The sequence below is a fragment of the Ambystoma mexicanum genome, chromosome 12 (genome assembly GCF_040938575.1).
Source record: "Ambystoma mexicanum isolate Mex_15411 chromosome 12, UKY_AmexF1_1, whole genome shotgun sequence".
Lineage (NCBI taxonomy): Eukaryota > Metazoa > Chordata > Amphibia > Caudata > Ambystomatidae > Ambystoma > Ambystoma mexicanum.
The window spans coordinates 1,085,136,331-1,085,158,147 of NC_090936.1; the positions used below are offsets into that span (position 1 = coordinate 1,085,136,331).

At 44.0% G+C, this 21,817-nt stretch overlaps 1 protein-coding gene across 1 annotated transcript in view; it reads left to right on the top strand.

Moving 5' to 3' along the window:
- The window catches only part of PODXL (podocalyxin like), a 255,685-nt gene that overhangs the window by 141,162 nt on the left and 92,706 nt on the right, over window positions 1-21,817 (top strand). Inside the window, exons 3-5 of the mRNA XM_069629631.1 lie at window positions 1,019-1,242; window positions 8,438-8,494; window positions 9,659-9,733. Coding sequence (XP_069485732.1) covers window positions 1,019-1,242; window positions 8,438-8,494; window positions 9,659-9,733 — 356 coding nt within the window. The remainder of the gene's footprint in view (window positions 1-1,018; window positions 1,243-8,437; window positions 8,495-9,658; window positions 9,734-21,817) is intronic.

Sequence of the window (21,817 nt, forward strand, 5' to 3'; positions counted from 1 at the left end):
ACGTGTTGTGAAACGGTCCTCAGATGTACATGTGCAAATCACTCGTGCAACAGCTCCTAGAAGCCATGAAGCTCTCTGATGGAGAATTTGCCATTTGTTTATCTATTTTGTAGGTATCATGGGCTTTTTTACCATACACATTGCTGTGCTCTCCTCAAAACCCCAAGTGTACCATTGGCGTTTAGTGGGAGCTTATGCCAAGTAAAACATAGACACGTTTCCTATCACAGTCATATGATAACAACAGAAATGCACCTACCCAAAAAAAAAAGTTTCACGTAAATGGATCTTTTTGGGTAATACGGCTGAATTCGTAAAACAATCAGACATTTTACATTAAAATGTGAAATTACCATCATGTAGGCCACATAATTGGACACAGAGCCTAAGACATGCACACATGAGCCTCATTCAAAGCCAGGCAGTAATGGTAAAAGGAGGCAGTATTTGGAATTTTGCCTGTTTTTAAAACCCACCCGATTATGACCCGAGAGGTATTTGCAGGAAGTGCTCATGTTAAAAGCCCCCGTCCCCCAACATTTCAAGAACGTAAGCACGAGCACGTCCATGCATACAAAGGCAGGAGAGGGCACCCGGAGCTGGTGCCGGACAGTGGGCATCTCAGACACCCAGCTTTACACCCCTTTGGCAATGCAATGCAGACATGGGTCCATAGTGGCCCTTGTTTGCATTAGTGTGCAAGGAGCAGCATCAGCATGTCTGCATACTGCACCCAGCACAGTGCACGCCCTACCTAAAGTGAACATGAGGATTTGCCGAAAGGCTGTATGTGTCATTTCTGCATATCAGCTTGTTTCTACAGCTGGTAGGGCAGTACAATTGTCATAGACCCCCCTAGATATTCACATGCAATGACATGAATGACCACATATAGGCATCGGGACAAAACCTCTGGCAAACCTTTGATGTAAGTAGCCTTGCTTGGAATTTTTTAGGTCATGAGCAACTTCCATGAAAGACTTTCCTTTCCTTAATGTGTATCATTTCTGTCTTGAAGGCCCGTCACTGTCTCTGGAAACATCAAAACCAACATCCCAAAATTTGGCGACAGCTACTACACCGGAAATAACTTCAAAAAGCAAGGAAGACAGCGTACCGCCAAGAGACAACGGCAACCTACTGTCGTCGCCTACCATCAGCACCACAGCCACTAAAACAGGTAGCCCGCCTGCCATTCATGGGGAGGAGCCCAGCGCCAGCATCTCTCCGGTCACGTCTAAGGTAAATTATGGCACATTAAGGAGCAACAGAGGCCAAAATATTAATAATGCTCCCAACCAACCGTTGGCAATGCCGGTACGCACCATTCTGCCAGGTTGCGTTCTCCATGGACTGCACATTTAGTTGTAACTGATGAGTGAGAGCCGTTACTGAAAGACTTTATGTTGGGCCAGTGGATGTGGCTCAAATGTGTATACGCTGATCACATCGCAGTAGATTTTATCGAGGACGATAAAATCAAATTGTTTTTACTGAATGTCACGACAAATATATGCGTGGGTGGGTTACGGTAATAATTAAGGTGGGGTGTAGGGGGCGCGGGGAGTCTCCCCCGCATATATTTACGGTGAAATGTATCTAAAAAGAAAATCGATCAAATCGTCCTCTAAAAAAAAAACGGTCAAATCACATAGATCCACTCAAATGTATGTGGGACAACGATATGTCAAAGGGAACATGGCCGACAAGCCGTAGCCATTTTGATAGCCTGTTTGTCACCACTGTTGTAGTATGATGGGCACCTTGGTGAACCCCAAAAGAATTAAGAAATCTCATTTGTTGATGCCCCCTTCTTGTGGCCCTCCTCAGAGTGATCCTGAGGTGCCCCGGGGTGTCCTCCACTGTGGTTGCCGTGCTTCCTAGTGGTCATGGCATATCCCCACATTTGCGGTGGAACATAATGACAGCTGAATAGTCTGAGCTGGCCTTACGCTGAGGCGCAAAGAGAGGGGAAGGCATGCCACGAGCGCATGCCCTCTTCAAGAAGGGGCTTGAGACATTTGCACGTAGACGAATAACTCACACTGCATACTGAAACATGTCTAGTCACTTTCAGATTATCATGCAATAACTAAGGCATAAGAAGATAGAATGAATCACCCGAGTCAGACAATTGATACTTATTTTCTTTTAGGTTTATTTTGTAGGTCATCAGTGCCGCATTACATCTGCTTTGTATTACTGGTGGGTTTCATTCCCTTTTGGAGCACAGACAGTGTCAGTTTGCACATTTACCAGTTGCATTCTGGTTGCATTCTGATTGCATTCTCCTTGCATTTTCGTTTAATTCCAGTTGCATTCTGATTGCATTCTCGTTGCATTCCAGTTTCATTCCAGTTATATTCTGGTTGCATTCCAATTGCATTCCGATTGCATTCTCGTTGCATTCCAGTTGCATTCTCGTTTCATTCCAGTTGCATTCTGGTTGCATTCCAGTTGCATTCTGATTGCATTCTAGTTGCATCCTGGTTGCATTCCAGTTGTATTCTGATTGCATTCTCGTTGCATTCCAGTTTCATTCTCGTTTCATTCCAGTTACATTCTGCTTGCATTCCAGTTGCATTCTGTTTGCATTCTCATTGCATTCTAGTTGCATTCTGGTTGCATTCTGGTTGCATTCTTATTGCATTCTCATTGCATTCCAGTTGCATTCTGGTTCCATTCCAGTTGTATTCTGATTCCATTCTCGTTGCATTCCAGTTGCATTCTCGTTTCATTCCAGTTACATTCTGGTTGCATTCCAGTTGCATTCTGATTGCATTCTCATTGCATTCTAGTTGCATTCTGGTTGCATTCCAGTTGCATTCTTATTGCATTCTTATTGCATTCCAGTTGCATTCTGGTTCCATTCCAGTTGTATTCTGATTCCATTCTCGTTGCATTCCAGTTGCATTCTCGTTTCATTAGTTACATTCTGATTGCATTCTAGTTGCATCCTGGTTGCATTCCAGTTGTATTCTGATTGCATTCTCGTTGCATTCCAGTTGCATTCTCGTTTCATTAGTTACATTCTGGTTGCATTCTGATTGCATTCTCATTGCATTCTAGTTGCATTCTGGTTGCATTCCAGTTGCATTCCAGTTGTATTCTGATTCCATTCTCGTTGCATTCCAGTTGCATTCTCGTTTCATTCCAGTTACATTCTGGTTGCATTCCAGTTGCATTCTGATTGCATTCTCATTGCATTCTAGTTGCATTCTGGTTGCATTCCAGTTGCATTCTTATTGCATTCTCATTGCATTCCAGTTGCATTCTGGTTCCATTCCAGTTGTATTCTGATTCCATTCTCGTTGCATTCCAGTTGCATTCTCGTTTCATTAGTTACATTCTGATTGCATTCTAGTTGCATCCTGGTTGCATTCCAGTTGTATTCTGATTGCATTCTCATTGCATTCCAGTTGCATTCTGGTTCCATTCCAGTTGCATTCCAGTTGCATTCTCGTTTCATTAGTTACATTCTGGTTGCATTACAGTTGCATTCTTATTGCATTCTCATTGCATTCTAGTTGCATTCTGGTTGCATTCCAGTTGCATTCTTATTGCATTCTAGTTGCATTCTGGTTGCATTCCAGTTGCATTCTTATTGCATTCTCATTGCATTCTAGTTGCATTCTGGTTGCATTCCAGTTGCATTCTTATTGCATTCTCATTGCATTCCAGTTGCATTCTGGTTGCATTCCAGTTGTATTCTGATTCCATTCTCGTTGCATTCCAGTGGCATTATGGCCACTGGAATGTCAATGGCTTCTGCTCCGGTTTCAGTGAAAAGCATTGATTCATTCAGGCTCATTTTCAATTTGGCGGTGCAGCAAATGGAGGTGTAAAAGTAAGGCATGCTGCTTCTACGCCTCCATTTCCGTGGTCACTCAAGGTGAAGGAGGGGAACGGAGCGGAGCTAATCTCCCAGCCCTGCTTTCATCCTCCCTCTTGTAGGAGCACTTCATTTTACTCCTTCTTTAGATTTTCATGCAGATGTAAAATAGATGGATTACTATAGAACCCGCCTTGAATTAGCACCCACTAAAGAGCAGGTAGATTCCATGGGAGTACAGTAGTAAACACCCTCTGCAAAGCACAATTTACATGCAGTGCTTACTTTTTGTGCAACCACAGAAAGAAAAGGCAATTTCATCTCGTTTAACTCTTCCGTTTGGATTTCCACCTTGCAAATGTTAAAACATTGCATGCAGGAGATCCAACAGCATGTAAGTTATAATTATGGTGGTAGTGCCACTCGTGCAATGTTCATTTTGTTTAAAATGACCCCCATTAAGATCCGTTGGCATGCCCAGTGGAACTGGGACATATGGTTCTTGTGGTTTGGGCTTGCACGATAGGATTTGTCTCATTGTGTGTATTCTAGGTTGGGCAAAAGCCATCTGGTAGGCCAACCTACTTGCACAAGAACCTCGTAGGTTCCTTCGATAGTGTGGCGGCAGGCCTTAAGATCGCTGCTAGATGTCGACAGCGGGTATCATAAGAAGGTCAGTCTTCATAAAGAGCATCTTGTTCAACTAGGACCCAGAACTTCTGGAGTGCTCACCACTTGTATGGACAACTCTACCACAACACGTGCTCATCTAGTATAAACAGGCTAACCCAAGGTCACTGAGAATGACTTACTTAGCGTACGGTTCAAGCTCAGATCATTTCCACCAGGGTGCCAGTATTGAAGAATATTCACTGCACATATTTTTCAGTGCAGAATATTGCAATAAAATGTACCGAGCATTTAAAAATGTATTAAAAAGACCAGTAGCAGTATGTTTGGAAACTGTCCCTAACGCAATCCGATGGTTGGTTTGGGAAAGGGGGTGTTGAGTTGACAGAGGAGTGGTTGTTGGCAATTTGGGACTTAGGGAGGTGTACCCCGCAATTTGGAGGTGAAATGAGTTGAAAATTCAGTACAAATCCCAAGGAAAATTCCAGCAAAAAGCAATTGGTGTAAAAAACACACAGTACCTTCCCCAGTTTTACTCTTAGTGCCCTGCAAAGTCTTAAGGCCTCATTAAAAGTTTGCCAGTATCCTGCCAGTAACTCCGTGGGATACCGGCAAACACTAATACTGTTACCGGCACTTATCTATCGGTATTCCTGGCAGATTACAAGTGCCGGTTTAAACGGTAAATCCCCATTCCATGGAGTCCCATAGGATTTACCTGGTATTACCGGTAACTGTATTACCATGCCGATAATACCGGCAGTTGTTTGCTGGTCAGGGTCAAAGTTACCTCCAGCTCGTAGCTAGAGGTAAATCGTCACGCCCTACTGGCAAAGTTGTAGTTGGCCAGTCCGGTAAAAGAGCCGGTTAACGTTATTACCAGCACTTTTACTGTGTACCGTCCAATGTATAATGAGGCCCTAGGTCTTATGATATTATGCTCAACCCTTGAAAAATCCCAGATCTGAGACTTTCCAGAATAGGACTGCACTTATCTCCCCTTCTACTGCCCACCAATTTCTTTTCATTTTATGAACTATGTCATTCAGGGGTGTTGCTAGGTCTGTAAAAGATCCGGAGCTACCAATGTCAGATCTGTCGGGACTGGCGGATAGCTAGCCTTTTGGTTGCAGACCCTGGGATTCTATCCAGGGCTAGGACCAAAAGACCAGGGGCTATAGCCCCCTCAGCACCCCCCTAGCAACGCCTCTGAATTGCCATTGAAGAGGAATATTGTTAGTACCCTTGTACTCAATTGTATACCACACTACACGTACTCACCTAATTCTACACTTCTTCCTTATTTACCTTCTGTCTCTCTCTTGATTGCGACTTCTTTGTGATTTTGCGCTCTATAAAACAACAATAGAGCAGCATTGAAAAATGAGAAGAATTCTGATTACACGTTTTCACCTGACCTGGTTGTCAAAAGTTGCAGGCGTTTTCGGAGTTTGACACAACTACAAGTTGTACAATGAATAGTGACTGAGTTTGGAGAGAAGCCCAATTACCACATGTGAGGGGTAAACAGTGACAAAATGAGCTGCACTGCTCAGTCTAATGTGTATAAGCATTGCATCCAAAAATCACATTGCTCTTGTCTGTAAGGCAAAAGCGACCAATATGCTTCGCTCTACCTCAAGGCTTTCTCAAGGTCCATTTCTTGATAGCCTGTAAATGTGGCATCACTAAATTTGTATTATTGTTACGATGTGAAAATGGGTAAGGATGGCGCCCGTTTTCACAACCATTGCTCACCTTTCCTGTATTAATTGCCAACACGGTTGAACTCTTTTCTGCAATACAATGGTGAGGATGGGTGTGCGGGGTTTATAGTCATAATGTCGACAAAAAAATGTCGACAGACAAAAATGTCGAAAAAATAATGTCGAAAATAATAATGTCGACATTCTATACTTTTAATGTAAAAAGTCATAATGTCGAAAAAAAAATGTCGACATTTTTTTTTCGACAATATGACTATAAACCCTTAACACTATCAACACCTCACCCAACACCCTCCTGCAACCCCCCCACACCCCACACCACCACCCTCCCACCCCTCATATGCAACACATTCTAATTATTTATATATTTATTTATTTATTTTTTCAATAAATAAATAACCAACAAAAAGTATCATTTACTATGGGGGGGTCCCCCCCCAACCCACCCTCACCCAACACCCCCCTGCCACCCCACCACACCCCCTAACCACCCTCTCACCCCTCATACTCAACACAATCTAATTATTTATTTATTTATTTATTTATTTTTTCAATAAATAAATAACCAAAAAGAGTCTAATTTACTATGGGGGGGGTCCCCCCCCAACCCCCCCTCACCCAACACCCCCCTGACACCCCCCCACACCCCCCCAACCACCCTCTCACCCTCATTCCCAACACATAGTAATTATATATTTATTTATTTATTTATTATTCAATAAATAAATAAACAAATAAATAAAAAGAATATCATTTACTATGGGGATGTCCCCCCCAACCCCTCTCACCCAATACCCCCTGCCACCCCCCACCCCTCATACTCAACACATACAACACAACAATAAATATATATTTATTTATTTATACAACATTTCGAAAAAATGTCGACATTAATGTAAAATGTCGACATTTTTGTATGTCGACATTATTGATTTTCGACATTAATTTGTCGACATTTTGACTGTCGACATTATTGATGTCGACATTATGACTGCACACCGTGTGCGGGACTTGAACACTGATCACAAAGGAGTGTCTTAATTTACACCAATTATTCATGACCTATTGTGTGCATCTTCAGGGCACACTATTTTCAATATAGCGAAGTAGCCCAGAATCATTTATTTTATTTCCTCGGCAATCAGAGAAACAGCACTTTGGCCTGTTGTCCCTCAATTTTATTTTGTGCACTTGACATTTATTAACCGCGAGTGACTTTTCCGTAATAGATCGGTATGTAGGATACATATCTACACTGGAAATAGTATGCCCTGAAGAAGCGCACAATAGGTCTTCAGTAATTGCTGTACGATCTATTAAGTGAAACACGTGAATGGTTTTGTGGCAAGGCATGTCAAAATCAGTTTTTATGTGCTCAGTATGACATATTAGAAATGTAACCAAGGAAGCAATACTTGTCCTTGGAAAGGGATCATTACAAAGAACATACATTTTTGTGTAACTGACACAAAAGTATGATAGTACGTTTCCACTAAAATGTAATATTGTTGCTTGTAACATTATGTGCAATGTGGGCTATAGCCTGTGTGCATAGGTGAACCTGACTGCTGGACAAAAGGTGACTATAAAAACAAGCCTCATTATTTCAATCTCAGTAGAGAGGATAAGAATTTGAATTCTGAACAATACCCCAAAGGTGACCCATCCCTAGTGTCTGTGATACTTTGCTGGGCAAGGCACTGTGAGGGAATCTCGTGCTGCTACTGTCTGGCTTGCTCCTTATGACAATAAGAAAAATATGTCCTGAGGAAGGTATGAGTCAATCGTTATCTGCAGGCAGAAGGCTGTTAATGTTTATAATTAGTATATCTAGGAAAAGTAATTTTGGGCGGGTCTACGTCTTTAAAGAGCTAACGGTGCCTTGTCAGAGAACTGAAAATAATTTCCAATTACTTATGTGTGTATTTAATCTCTTCATATAAAAAATGTAAATCATGTAAAATTGTACTTCTTTCTGAAATCTACATCCTTCTCGTTTCTGAAAACACTTCCACTGCTAAGAAGTAGGAATTTGATATCCTTTTATTCAATATACCCTTCTATAATAGGACAAAGATTTAGGGGAGCCCCAAAAGGTTGTGCAGCTCATTCGACACTGATGGTCTTCCAGGACATTTCTTGAAAGCTACAGCCAATCACAAAACAGAATTTAAAAATACTCCCATCCTAGTTTGCATCATGTCCAGCCATGAATAATCGATAACATGCTTTTCTATTTTCAACACAGGTTTCACAAACAAGTTCTCCGGATACATCAATGTCATACTACTTTCCAGGCATTAAGGTAACATGTCTAATTCTATTTGATTGATTTATGTTGTGTTTGATGAGTTCATTGATGTATCAAATGCCTTCCAATCAGTTGATCCTGAAGCAGGGAGGCCATTTGGGGGTCGCAGCCGCGACCCCTGCAGTCTCCCCTGCTACCCCTGCGGTCTCGCTTTCTACACCCATATAAATAAAATATATATGTAAACAAAAAGGAAAAAAAGTAAAACCGAAGCTCATCATGCTCTTGCGATCTTGCCTAGGCACTCCTTCGTTGCCATGCTGAGGTCTTGGGTCCCTGTATGTATTCTGCCTTGCAACGACCCACTGCCTCATGCCCCACACTTACTTGAACTGAGTATTTCTAGACTGTGGAGTATCCTTCCTTCCTCCTTCACACTTGTGACCCCAAGACTTGACTGCATATCACACTAACATTGCACTTGACATGCATGCATCAAACATGGAAGGTGTGTGGGCTCGCACTTCACTCACTTTGGATAATGGTTCCTATGCACCAAATTAGGTTGTGGCACAGCACTGTACAATCACAGCTCCATTTCCTTAACCTCCCGCTTGACTGCATGTGGGATTCAGCATCGCATCCTGGAACTATCTCATAATCAAATCGCAATTTGTTAGATTGTATTGCCTTTAATATTGACATAGGGCCTCATTATAAGGTTTGCGCTGACGGAATGAAGGGGGCCGGTACAGGTCCGGCCCCCTTCATTCCGTCAGGGCTGATTGCAGGGTTCCCATCGCGGGACCCGGATCACACTCCTGGTAAAACATTATGAGTGTCCCGTTGTTACCTGCATCCCCATTCCCATTGAGCCCTATGGGGGCTCAAATGGGAATGGGGAATGGTTCCTGCAAGGAGGACTTACCGGGTCCTCCTATGTCGTAATGACCCAGTAAGTCCCCATTGCAGGAACCCGGTAAATGAGCCCGGTTTGGTGGGCTCTGGTTAGCTATTAGCTCCATGGCTACCGCCAAACTCGTAATGAGGGCCATAGTATCCCATGTTCCATGTTATCATATCACAATTTAAATTCCAAGTTGCATGCTAGCAATGCACTAGAGCACAGCTATGATCGGAAGCAGAGACCACAAGGTTTTGGAAGGCAGTGGAGTTCTCTTTTGTTTTTTTACTGTATTTTTTATTTCTTTATTTCAGCTCACTTGTTCCCTTCAGGATCTTTCCAATAAGACATTGATAAGTCTGAAAGAGCAGAATAAAGCAACACTTTGTGTAAGTGGCATTTTAAAAATGATTTGTTTGTTCTCTGTGAAGGTGCAAGGCCAACATCTACACACGTTGGATGATGCCATCTACCCATGGCATGTGTTTGCGCATTCAGACGTCGAGGATGCTTGGATGTGTGAATATCTCTGTGAAAAGAAGATTTCTAGTCTTGGGTTTCTGTTTTGCAAATCATTAGTAGAAGGTGCTTAAATTCCATTTTCTTAATTTAATTTCGCCACGACTACCACTCCTAGGGTGCACCAGTTTGTTAAAGGTTGTGTCTTTGTAACATGATGTCCTCTTGTCACTTTGTCAGACATTTATGTGCAATTGAAATATGTACATTCTTTACATGTTTTAGCATTGGCCCCTAAAAGTATGTCGAATATAATATAATTATGTCTGTGCATTAGTCACTTCTCTGGTCTATGTACCATTATAATATCCCGTTCATCAACCACGTACCTCATTTTTAAAGGGACCCCACCCAGTCACTGTCTCTGTTACCGCCATTTGTTTCCATATGCCTAATTTCTTAAGCAATCAATCCCAATGTGATCAGGGATTACCAGTCAGGTAAGGGCCATGCACCCTGGGACCTTACCTAACCGGGAACCCCCACCCTCCCAGGAGTGGTTTATATCTATTAGCACCTCAGCAGGTTATCCGTTTATTTTTTTAAGTTGTCAAATGGTGGGTTGCCATTTCACCACTTTAAAATATCATGAAACAAAATGGCCACTCTGGATGTAGTGAGAAGGCGGCCATTTCAGGACAGTGAGGGCTTGTGGAGCTGGCCAGGCTGCAGGTAAGTAAGGCCTGGGTCGGGATGGGACTGTGAGTGGGTGACAGAGGGGGTAAGTGGTGAGGTGGTGAATGTTGGGGATGCGGGGAAAGGGGATGCTTAACCCCAGGAGGGAAGATGGGGGTCTCGTACTTCTCAGTACGCTCGGAAAAGGGGCAATACTATGAGGTAAAGCCTGTCTTCTGAGATCATTGATTGTCTGGCTAACCCCATGACATGCCCTTATGGGTGCTAATGTTGGAAACTAAACACCTAATGTTCTATAAATACAAATAGACATCTTTCAACCAGCCCAAAGTCTCTCAGCTTTAGTATTGATTGTGACCTTTCATTCAAAACACACATCACCAAGTAGACCCAATCAGTACCAGTTTGCACTCCTCCACAAAGGTGAGCATTTCATCCTTGCCCCGAGTTTCAGAAGAGCTGACCAAGCCCTGGTCATCTTCCACCTGGGCAGTAGCATCACCCTTCTCGTAGGAGTCCCAGATGCCCCTTGGCCCTTCTGAAAGCTGTCTGGCAAAGTGCAGTAGGCTTCATCACGGGACAACATCAACCACTATTCTGAAGGAGCTAAACTACTGCCCCCTGCCACAAATGCTCTGCGCCGAAATAATCGGCGCCCAAAGGCCGCACCACAACGTCTTCGGATCGACCCATGGTACCGTCGGAAATATTATGCTTTACTGCCATCTGCTGGAGATTGTTGAATTTGTATTTGCGTGATCAAATTCAGCAAAGTAAAGTGAGGTCCTGTAAAACGGGATTATAAACAGATGACCTTGTTTTTTTGTAGAGCGCTTTCTAACCAAAATGGTATTTTTTTTTGCGACACTTTAAATGACAAGATACTATTTTCCAATTGAATTACACTTCATGTATCGACCTCCGAAGAACAAAAGTCTGAGTTTCCAAGAATAACACAACGAGTACAGACTGTATCAACCAGAGCTTAACCCACTGAGCTGTCTCAATAGCTATGCAGAGTGAAGTGCTTCCTAGATACACTTAGGCTACATCTTTTTCGGACTCATCCTCTATACAGTAGAATAGAAACATTGCACACTTGTTTGCTTATTGGTGATTTTGTGTGTGCGCCATTTCGGTAACTAATTGCTTCAAGGCAACCATGGAAGGGAAGGTTAAAGTGAGGAGGCATTGCAAGCATATTCCATAGCGGCACTGAGTCTCGTTATTACAAAGTCTCGTGGCGCCTGCGAGCTCGAAGTGTGATGGGTAATTGATATGGTCGCCTTCTGGGCTTTTAGTTTGTGAGTAATTGTTTTGAGAGTAGCTTTTTTAAGTGGCAACCTGCACTTCAGGGTTTCCTTTTCTCGGCCTCAGGGGCGTGCCAGCGCAGAGTATCCCACCTCAGTGGGCCGGCATCTGTCAGTCTTTCGTGCACGGTTGGGAGGAAGTTCATTTTTTGGCAGTTATCATGTTTTTGGGATTTTGGTACTTTGCAAGCCTGGCGCACAGCTGTTTAGGTCCTTCACTCCAGTATGCTGCATGACCACTCTCTTCCCAAGTCTCACGTTTCGCCCTCCCCCTTCTTTCTGCATCTCCCATCAAGCACTTGCACCCCAGATTGGCTTGGGTAGGCACATGTTTACTTAGTTGGCAAATGTACAATGTCTTCTAGTGCAGATGTAAAGTATATGTAACCCTTTAAGTGCCAGGCTATTATGCAAGTCTATGCAAAAAAGACCAGCATCCTCAGTCTTGCTGCTATTTCCCAGCGAGAAGATGTGAACCCTTTTTTAGTCCCCCTCCCACCACCTCCCTTCCCTGCCCACATCTTCAGGTCTTATTCGACCATTCCCTTGTCCACGTACCCATCCCTTGCTGGAATGATTAGGATGTTATGAATTCGTATGCTAAAGGGATGCTGTAATGACTAATTGCATAAGATGTAATTATAGAATTATGTCTGTAGTATTTATAATGTACAAACGACTGCTACCATTCCGGTACCTCTGTAACTAAGCTCTTACAAGTAACAGCGCCTCAATGCCCCTGGGCTGCCTGCGCGCTATATAAATATAAATAAATAAATAAATGCACAACAAAAGTTCAAATGTCTGCTCAAATCAGTAGAAACAGTGAAAAGGCACACACATGGTGGCAGTTATCAAAATGAAATGGACAGCCCAGAGTGTGCAGGGATGGGGCATAGTGCTCAAAATGTGCCCATATCGGGGGAGTATCCAGCATTGCAAGACTAGGGGGGTCGACCCAAGAAAAAAGTCCTGCTACTTTCCCGCCCAAATGCAGTGCATGGACTTCCATATAGTCTCATTCCCGCTGTCAAACAGCCCATCCCTCCCCAATCTACTTTTTTTGGTAACATTGGTGGCAGATGGCATTTTACCACATAACTACAAAAATAAAACTGCAGGATCCCCGATGCTTGAGGCATGAGCAAGAGAATTTTGTAGGAGTGAGGAGTGAGCAGCAGAGTGAGGTTGCAGACAGCGGCAGACCGGAGTCTTTCTGCTGTTTCTCCACTTTTTTTTTCCCAGCGTACCCATCTACAAAAAGGCCTCCCACCCGCGGAGCGGCCGCGGAGTGAGCAGCAGAGTGAGGTTGCAGACAGCGGCAGACCGCGGTTTGAGCGAGGACTAAGGGACAAGCCACCGACATGGATATATACCCGTGTACAGATGAGCCTGTGAGGACTACTGCTGTGATGCACCGTGTGAACGAACAGTCAACTACAAGGGCGGAGATACCCCAACCAGGTACGGCACCCCTTACCCATCACATGTGGGGAGCGGTGGATCCCGCTGATTTCTCAGTTCTTCCAGCTGCTCGTCCGATTTCTCCGCCTCTCATGCCGGAAAAGTCACCCCTCCATGAAACCCGTCTTCCCGTTATCCTACCTACTTCCCTTACCCCTTCCCCGCCTTTCCCTCTCCTTACCTGTTCGACTTTGGAGGCGGAGACTGTAACAAATCAACGGGTACTCAGGCCTTTGAAGGAGTCTGGTCCGGGAAGAGGACCCCTTCGGAAGCGTGGAGAGAAGAGCATTGCTCTCAAGCGGGTGCCGAAGCGCACTATCTCGTCTGGTCAAGCAGAGCCTTCTGAGACACCCAAACTCAAGACCGCGAGACTCCTGCTGGACACTTCCTGCAACGAAGTGTCCTGCCGCATACTGGAAACGGACCAAGGCAGGCCTTCGTTCTTGATGGACTTGAGAGACAACTCGCTAGCAGAGACTCAGCGGGGAAGAACTATCGTACCGCCGATGCTGCCCCCCGGAGATGAACGTGTGTGCCAAGAGGGGGAGGTGAACCAGATTACCAGAAATCGCACAGCTTGTGAGCCACTGCCTACCGCTGAAACGAATTGCAACAGCCCCAAGAGAGAAAAAGACCAACCTGAGGCACTTGCGGGACAACGCCCAAGGACGATAGCGACCACCGACGACGAGTCTTCAAAACATCTAATTATCAAGGACAGTGACCAAGACGCCACGCCCAAGCTGTCGGAGCCTGCAACGAGAATCCTATGTGCTGCGCAAATTCATACTGCATCAGCACTAGATAATCAACAGCGCCAGGCAAAGGAACCCCGGCTGATGACATCCGGGGCTAATGATAAATCTGGAGAAGCACACAATTGCAAAATTGCCCATCGAAACCCGGCGGTTTTTGATCACTCAGAGGATGGAACTACTGAGGATATCGAAACCGCTGCGGAACCGGGCACTGCAACTAAGACCCTGGTAAAACCGACCGTCGCATACTTTCAAATGAAAACTCAATCGAAAAAGAAACAAGAAAAAACGGGAACGGACAACGAGAGGCTGGACATTTCATCCTTAACGACGATCTGCAAACCGCACCGCTATAATCACAACAAAGCGAGAAGTAGAATGGCCCCAAGACCGAAAGCTCCATCAAAAAAGAAACTAGGGCCAAAAACCGGTCCCATTAAAGGCGGCATAGTGGCAGCCATGAATGACTTTTTTAGATTGAAATTGGAGGCAAATCTAAATCAAGGTCACGAGTTGTCCGACAATGAAATTCTTGAGAGTCTAGGCGAAGCAGAAACAAATATATTAAGATCTGAATGCCTTATAACAGAGACCACTGCGAGTCCAGACTTAATGACCAGTTTATCAGATAAAGCACAAGGAGGGTCCTCTACCCCCCTAAGATGGCATTATTCTAACAATCATAAGAAGAGGTTTGACTTTGGTGAGTCAACGGGAAAGACCACTGAAATACGTTCCCAAGCTCTACCGGAGGCTGAACTAAGGACAGAAAAGGAGAGAACTGAAGAAGAGATCTTGACCCTAGAGCCGAATACATACCTACATGAAACTACAATCATAGAAGGTAGCTCTACCAAAGAACCACGAGATATGGATACGAAAAGTGTTAACAACAAGAGTCCACAAGCCGACGAGAAGCTAGTGATAGACGTCGGAGCAGTGTTGCTTCCAGCCGAACAAGGCCTAATTGTTTCCCCAAAGGAACATGAGATCAACAGGGAAAAAACAAACCTACTGCATCGAGCACGATCTGTGACGCGGTATTTTGAGGAAACTCAACGGTCTCCTTCACTAAATCTCGTGCAGCAAAATAGGGACCAATCAACATTAATGTCGTCAGTGACGATAGCAATGGCACCATTCACAAAGATGTACGAGACTATTAACGACACGCTTCGGGACCAGATGTATATGCTCTCAGCAATGCAATCTAAATTGCAATATTTGGAAGGTTACATAATGGGGACCCAAAACCCTGAAATGGAAAAAATCACGCAAAAAAAAGGACAGGCGCCATCTTGCAGCTGCGCTATTGCCTATGGATTCCATCCTCCAGCTGAGGAGCCAGAGAACAAACAATCACAAAATCCCATTACGGATCAGATAGCCCTCGCTATCAGACAGGACGAAACGGTTGAGCCACTGGCCCACGATGACAGAACCACCTACATCTCCAACATCGAACAAGGCGAAGAGCCACTGGACGATATTATTGCTATCCTGGACGAAGGAGAGAACTATATGGTGACGGAAAACGAAGCAGGCACGTCGGGGGCAAATCAAGAAACAGCTAATCCCTTTTCCTACATCAAGACCGGGGGAAAATTGGGGAACCCCAGTAAAAACACCACTGTAAAGCCAAAGAACTTTACATTTGGAATATTCTCGCAACAAAAATCAATTGTCAACCAAACTTCGAAGAAGGATGTGAACAGATCAACCACTTCTTTGGTCTCTCAAATACCTCCGAAGCAGTCAAAGGTTGACGTTAGGAAAAATGGTCTTGCAAAGAGAGCAGTGAAGAAAACAGTTACTCGAAGTACTGAGGAGAGTGAAAAGCGACCCAACCGTGCAAAGGAAAAAGAACCAGTCCTCATGGTTCTGGAGCAATTAGACGGGAGTATTGCTATTGGGGATGAGACAGGATCCGAAATTCATCCAACAAAATCGTCAAAGAGAAAAATCCACAGAGCGATCATGGACTCTCCCAAAAACGAACCGCCGCACAAGGTCTTTATGTACGAAATTCCTGATTCTCCAATAGAAGCATCAGTGAAAACTCATAGACCGCAAAAAGTAGACTATATATCCACCCGGAGCTCAAGGCCTAGCATCCAGAAAGAACAAAGATCAATCGAGAGACGCAGACACGACACAAACATATGGAAGGAAAATAAAACCCGGTCTATTCCAGCTCACACTCGAGGACAGGTGGACCCAGGAGAGCGGAAAAAGGCTCGTAACTCTAGCCTTGAAAACAAAAAAAAAAAGACCTCAGATTCTTACCTCCAATATATCACTGAGGTGAACCAGAAAAAAAAAGGAGAAAGCACATTAGAACAAGACCAAGAACGGAAAAAAGCAGCAAAGCAAATCCTAACCGCCCATATGTTAAGACTGAAAAATATCAACTCAAAGCAAGAGGATATAACTATGAACAGATCAAATATTCTAAAAATTCTGACTCGAATTACAAGTTTGAAGAAGATTGGAAATAAAGACCTGTGGATAGTAGAACCAAGCACCATCGGGAGAACTGACTATTCTTATATACATCTCTACTCGGAAAATACTAAACGATACATACTGAGAGAATCCGAAAATCTACTTTCCATGGGATTTGAAGTAACGGATCCGAAACAGGCTAACATAAAAAAGGACCTATCTACGCGAACCGAAAGAGTCAAGAGAAACACAGAGGCCACCCTGCAAAAGAGCACTAGATACATCAGCAAAATGCCTCATGCACAACCTGGCCGGACGAACCGAAGTCCACTGAATTTAAGAAACGGAGCGGATAACCAGAAAGAGAGAAAAAGATCTGAGATAACTCCTCAAAAAGACACGCACCGGGAGCAAAACACTCTATGAATCAAACGACCCCAACATTCCAACTGTAATAACTGGTCTCCCAACAACGATGACAGACTAAGTTCAAACGAAGTGGAATCTTGGACATGGCACAGAACCGAAGCATCAAACCACAAAAGTTACTAGCAACGATCGAGAGGAATGAAGACCCATATGTGCTTGGGAAAGCCAAAAGAACGAAAAACACAATTTCCATCGCCACATCCATTAAGATTTGGCAGTTGGAACACGAGAGGTTTTGCACACTTAACAAGAGAAACCGATGTTAATCTGGGAATTTTCGATGCACTTTGCCTCCAGGAGACTTGGCTAACCACTAAACCCCAACTAGATGGTTACGACATAGTTTTCACGTGTGCTAGAAAAGGTGAATCGGGAAGACCATCAGCTGGCCTCATTATCGCCATTAGAGCAGGATCAGGCCTGGAAATTTTCAAAACACTACAAACTCCTTATTGGATGCAAGCCGTGCTTCTTACAAGAAAATCCGTCACACTGAATCAAAAGGAAAGCTCGATTCTTTTGGTCAACGTTTATTGGAACCCTCAGGTAACAACCAACGAAGACCTCCTCAACGAACTTCAAAACGCTTTTGAGGAAGCACAGAAGATATGGGATGATCACAGTACCATTATAGGCGGGGATTTCAATGCCATATGTGAAGGAATTGGCAACCGCTCTACATCGCTAAACCTAAAGTCTCCCGTGCGGGAGAGAGGTATTTTTCTGGACAAGATCATGGCCGAACGAGACATGCACAATCTTCACTGGCAGCGAAACAAAGCAAATCTGGCAATTCCTTCATGGCAACGAGACGATCAAAAAGGAACAATAGACCATATATTCGTCTCGAGAGACATCTTGCCAGAGATTTGCTCCTTTACAATCAGGCCAACAACTTTCAGTGACCACAATCTCTTGGTGATAGAAGTTTGGGCCACCAAATCCCAAACGATTCTGAACAATCTGCCACTGGAGATAACAGAAAAAGGTAAGCGAGTCAAAATATCTGCAAAGGGCATACGGGAACTGGAAGCCCAATTCGCTGGCTCTCAAATTACAGGATCAACAGTGTCTAAAAGAAAAGAGTTGGACCTGGACTACACACCCCTGCTAACCAGATTTCTAATGGAACCAGCTAAAGCATCGGTGGAGAAGAAAGACCAATCTTATCCCCATGCTTACAACAAAGATCTGGTAATGAAAAGGAAGGAACTTAGAAGACTCAAAAGATTAGCACAAAGAACTCCATCCTCAGAGAACAACGAAAAGTGGCTAAAATCGGCCCGGCACTACAGAAGCTGGCTTCACAACCATCGCTACCAGCTATACCTGAACGATTCTCAGCAAATGATGTCAACCATCTGTGGCAAGAAGCCTAAAGAGTTCTGGAACTTGATCAAAGGAACACAAAAGAATACCAACGAGAGCATCCAGAACAACGTGGGCGAGGCACGCTGGATCGATCATTTTTCAAAATTATTTGCTCCCACTAGTGAAGTGAACGTAACTGAAACTCCGACGAGCGACCGCCACAAAAAGACAAGCCCATGGTCTATCCCTGACGATAAAGAGTCTATCCTAGACAAATTAAAAAAACTAAATAACTCGAGGGCTCCAGGACCTGACGGGATCAGCAACATGGAATTAAAAAAAAATCCTGAATGCTGGGCCAACATCATGAGCGAACTCTTCTCCAACTGTAACAGTAAAAGAGCAATACCACCAACATGGCGAAAAGCCAATATTGTGCCCATCTACAAGAGAGGTGCGACAGACGATCCGAACCAATACAGGCCCATCGCCCTCTTGGACGTAATGGGGAAAGTTTTTGCGTCCTTGGCCCTAGACGCGTTCCAAGAATGGACGCGTTCGTCAAAAGCAATGGACCCATTCCAGAACGGTTTTATCAGAAACTCTGGAACTTCAACAAACATCCTACTCATGAGTGTGCTAAAGGGAAAGGCTCTTCAAAGTGGCAACCCAATCTATATCGTTTTCATCGATCTGGTACAAGCATTTGACCAGGTAGATAGGGAACGCTTATGGGCGAAACTGGAATCTAAAGGCTGTCCGGAGTCAATTTTAAATCCAATCAAGGCTTTACATCAAGAAACATCAATCCGAGTTCGTCTAAGTGCAGACGGCCGACTCTCGGAAGAAATTGTAACAGCACGTGGAGTCAAGCAGGGTTGCCCTTTGGCTCCATCGCTGTACAACTCTTACATCGCCGATTATGAAGATTCCACTCTTACGATCAGACACTTTCCCCCGACAATGGGAGGGGAGAAGATAGACCGTCTACTGTACGCGGATGATATCATCCTGATGGATTTAACCCCTATAGGTCTTCAACGACAACTGGACAACATGGTAGCATATATGTCGAAAAACAACTTATGCCTTAACACCGCAAAGACCAAAGTGCTTACCCTGGGGAGACCCTCAAAGTGGAACTCTAAGTTTACTTGGCATTGTGATGGAAGGAAGCTGGAAAGAGTGGAAGCCTTTAAATACCTTGGGATTGTAATCAGTAACGATAAAGAGGAAAAACCCGCGCTTGAAACACTCTGGACAAAGTTAAAAAATCTCACAGCCCAAGCTAAGGCCGTGGACAAGAAACACGGCCGTTTTTCGATTGTACCCATCGTGAGATTTTACAAAGCCAAGGTTGTTCCTACCCTAGTTTATGGGATGGACGCAATGCTGCTAGCTCCGAACACCATCTGGGAGAAACTGGAAGCTTTTTTCTGGCGAAAGGTCCTCGGTTTAGCCCAATCCACTCCAATCGCACTAATAAGACGAGAGCTATGCATTTCCTCACTGTTGGCAATAAGACTGAGAGCCACCTTGATGTTATACCGCAAGGTAATAAACAATCCAGAAGTCAAAGTATTGGACCTCATACGGAAAGAACTTAACGAGGGAAACAATCGGGCGCTTGTAAGCTGGGAGCAATCCAACCGGAAAATGTTGGAAGAACTGGATCTTTCTGTTGAAACACTCATACACAATCCAAATCGAGTGTCGCAAAAACTTTTAGAAGCAGATTGGATCCATACCCAAGAAATGGCCTGGTCGTATTCCACCACAGCAAAATTACCAACTGCTCCAATGAAGCTAAACGACATGCGGGGCTATCTACTGAGGTTTCCAGATAAGAACTTAAGTCGTCTGTTCCTAAGATTTAAGCTGAACCAAATAAAAACCAACGAAATTTTGGCACTACGCAAGCAAGTACCATCAAGTTCCTGCCGCTTCTGCCAATCGATAAATGCCATCGAAAGCACAAAACATCTGCTAATGGAATGTACTGGGCTCAAAACGAAAAGAGATAGATACCTTGCAGTCCCATTGAAAAATTACCTCACCCTCGACGAAGAAAACCTCTGGATACTCCTGACGAACGGGAACAACATTAGATGCGTTATAGGAGTAACACTCTTCCTTAAATCCTTGACGCTCGAGTAGGAGGATTTCCCTTAAGGCTAAGCCTACTAAACAAAGACACTTCTAAAAAGAATTCGGACATTTGATATATGAAGACTATCATTCCTATATTTTTGTAAAAATTGTGATACAATTAAAAACAAAATAAAAAAAAAAAAAAAAAAAAAAAAAAAAAAAAAACTGCAGGATCATTACAGATGCAGGAAGCACATCTGTCAGAGCTCTGTCCAGACACTCTGAGGCAAAATACATGCAAACCTCCTAATTTGCATATGGATTGCACCAACGGAAGTGACTTCACAGAAAAGGACATTGCAAGGAGCATCAACAGTCTTTGATACTTGGAGGCCCCATGGTAGTGACTTTAGAATAAGTTTCCATGAGTATGCCAAGTGGCAAATAACTTTGTGGTGCAAAACACCTACATTGCACTATTATTATATATGAAGCAACTCTATAGTCATTAGAGTTAACTAGAGTTACCCGATCTACCTAGAAAGACAAATCTGTAAAGCCCAGTCCAACAGACCCACCGGCTCAGCCTATTCTTAAAACCCGGATCTTCTCCCAAGACTACTAGAAACCTTATGCATGATGTATCTTTTGCAACGATCTGCCTGCCTGAAACTCATGTAAAATTGCCTGTAACCATTGTAAGCAACGTCTGTAACCTTTTACCCAAGCAAGCAAATCATGCAATGTCTGTAACCTATTACCTTTGCAAGCAACCACTGTGACCAATCCTCTTAAGCAAAAAGCGCCTAGTTGCCTACGGATTATGCGCTAAATGACAAATAAATAAATACATTAGGCTTTTTTTATAATACCATGATATATTAACATAAGCTATGAAGTGAATAGGAATCACCAACAGAGCTGCAGATAAGACACAGTGTAAGTAAATGATTTACCCAGGATCACACACTTTGGTTGAATGGTGAAACCGGGATTTGGACAAAGTGGCACCAGGATATCAGGCTGCGGAAACAATGTTACAAGGTCGGCAGCAACCCGCTGCTAGCACCTGCTGGTTACTGCCTACCTCGTAATGAGCTATTAGCATTCTGGGTTTGCGTCCCGGTATGCTAACCGGAATTTATTTCTTAGAAACGATGGGTCACAGTGAGCGATCAGAGCCCCTTTTCCAATTACATGGCAGCCCTGCAGACATGAGAGGAGCAGTTCTGCAACCCCTGCAGGTAAAAGGGAGGCAGCGATCTCCTAAAGCTAGATTATGCACCATCCCTGTTACATTATCGGGGGGGCATAGAGGCATTAGCAGGGGTGCTATCAGCACAGGGCAAAAGAGACATTGGGCCTCATTACGAGGAAGGAGGTAGCCATGCCGCTTTTTGCGGCATGGCTACCCCATTCCGGGTACCGGGTCCGGGTTCCCTGAATGGAGAGATACCAGGCCATTCCAACCTTGGAGGGCCCGGTATTTCCCCATTCAGGGAACCCGGAC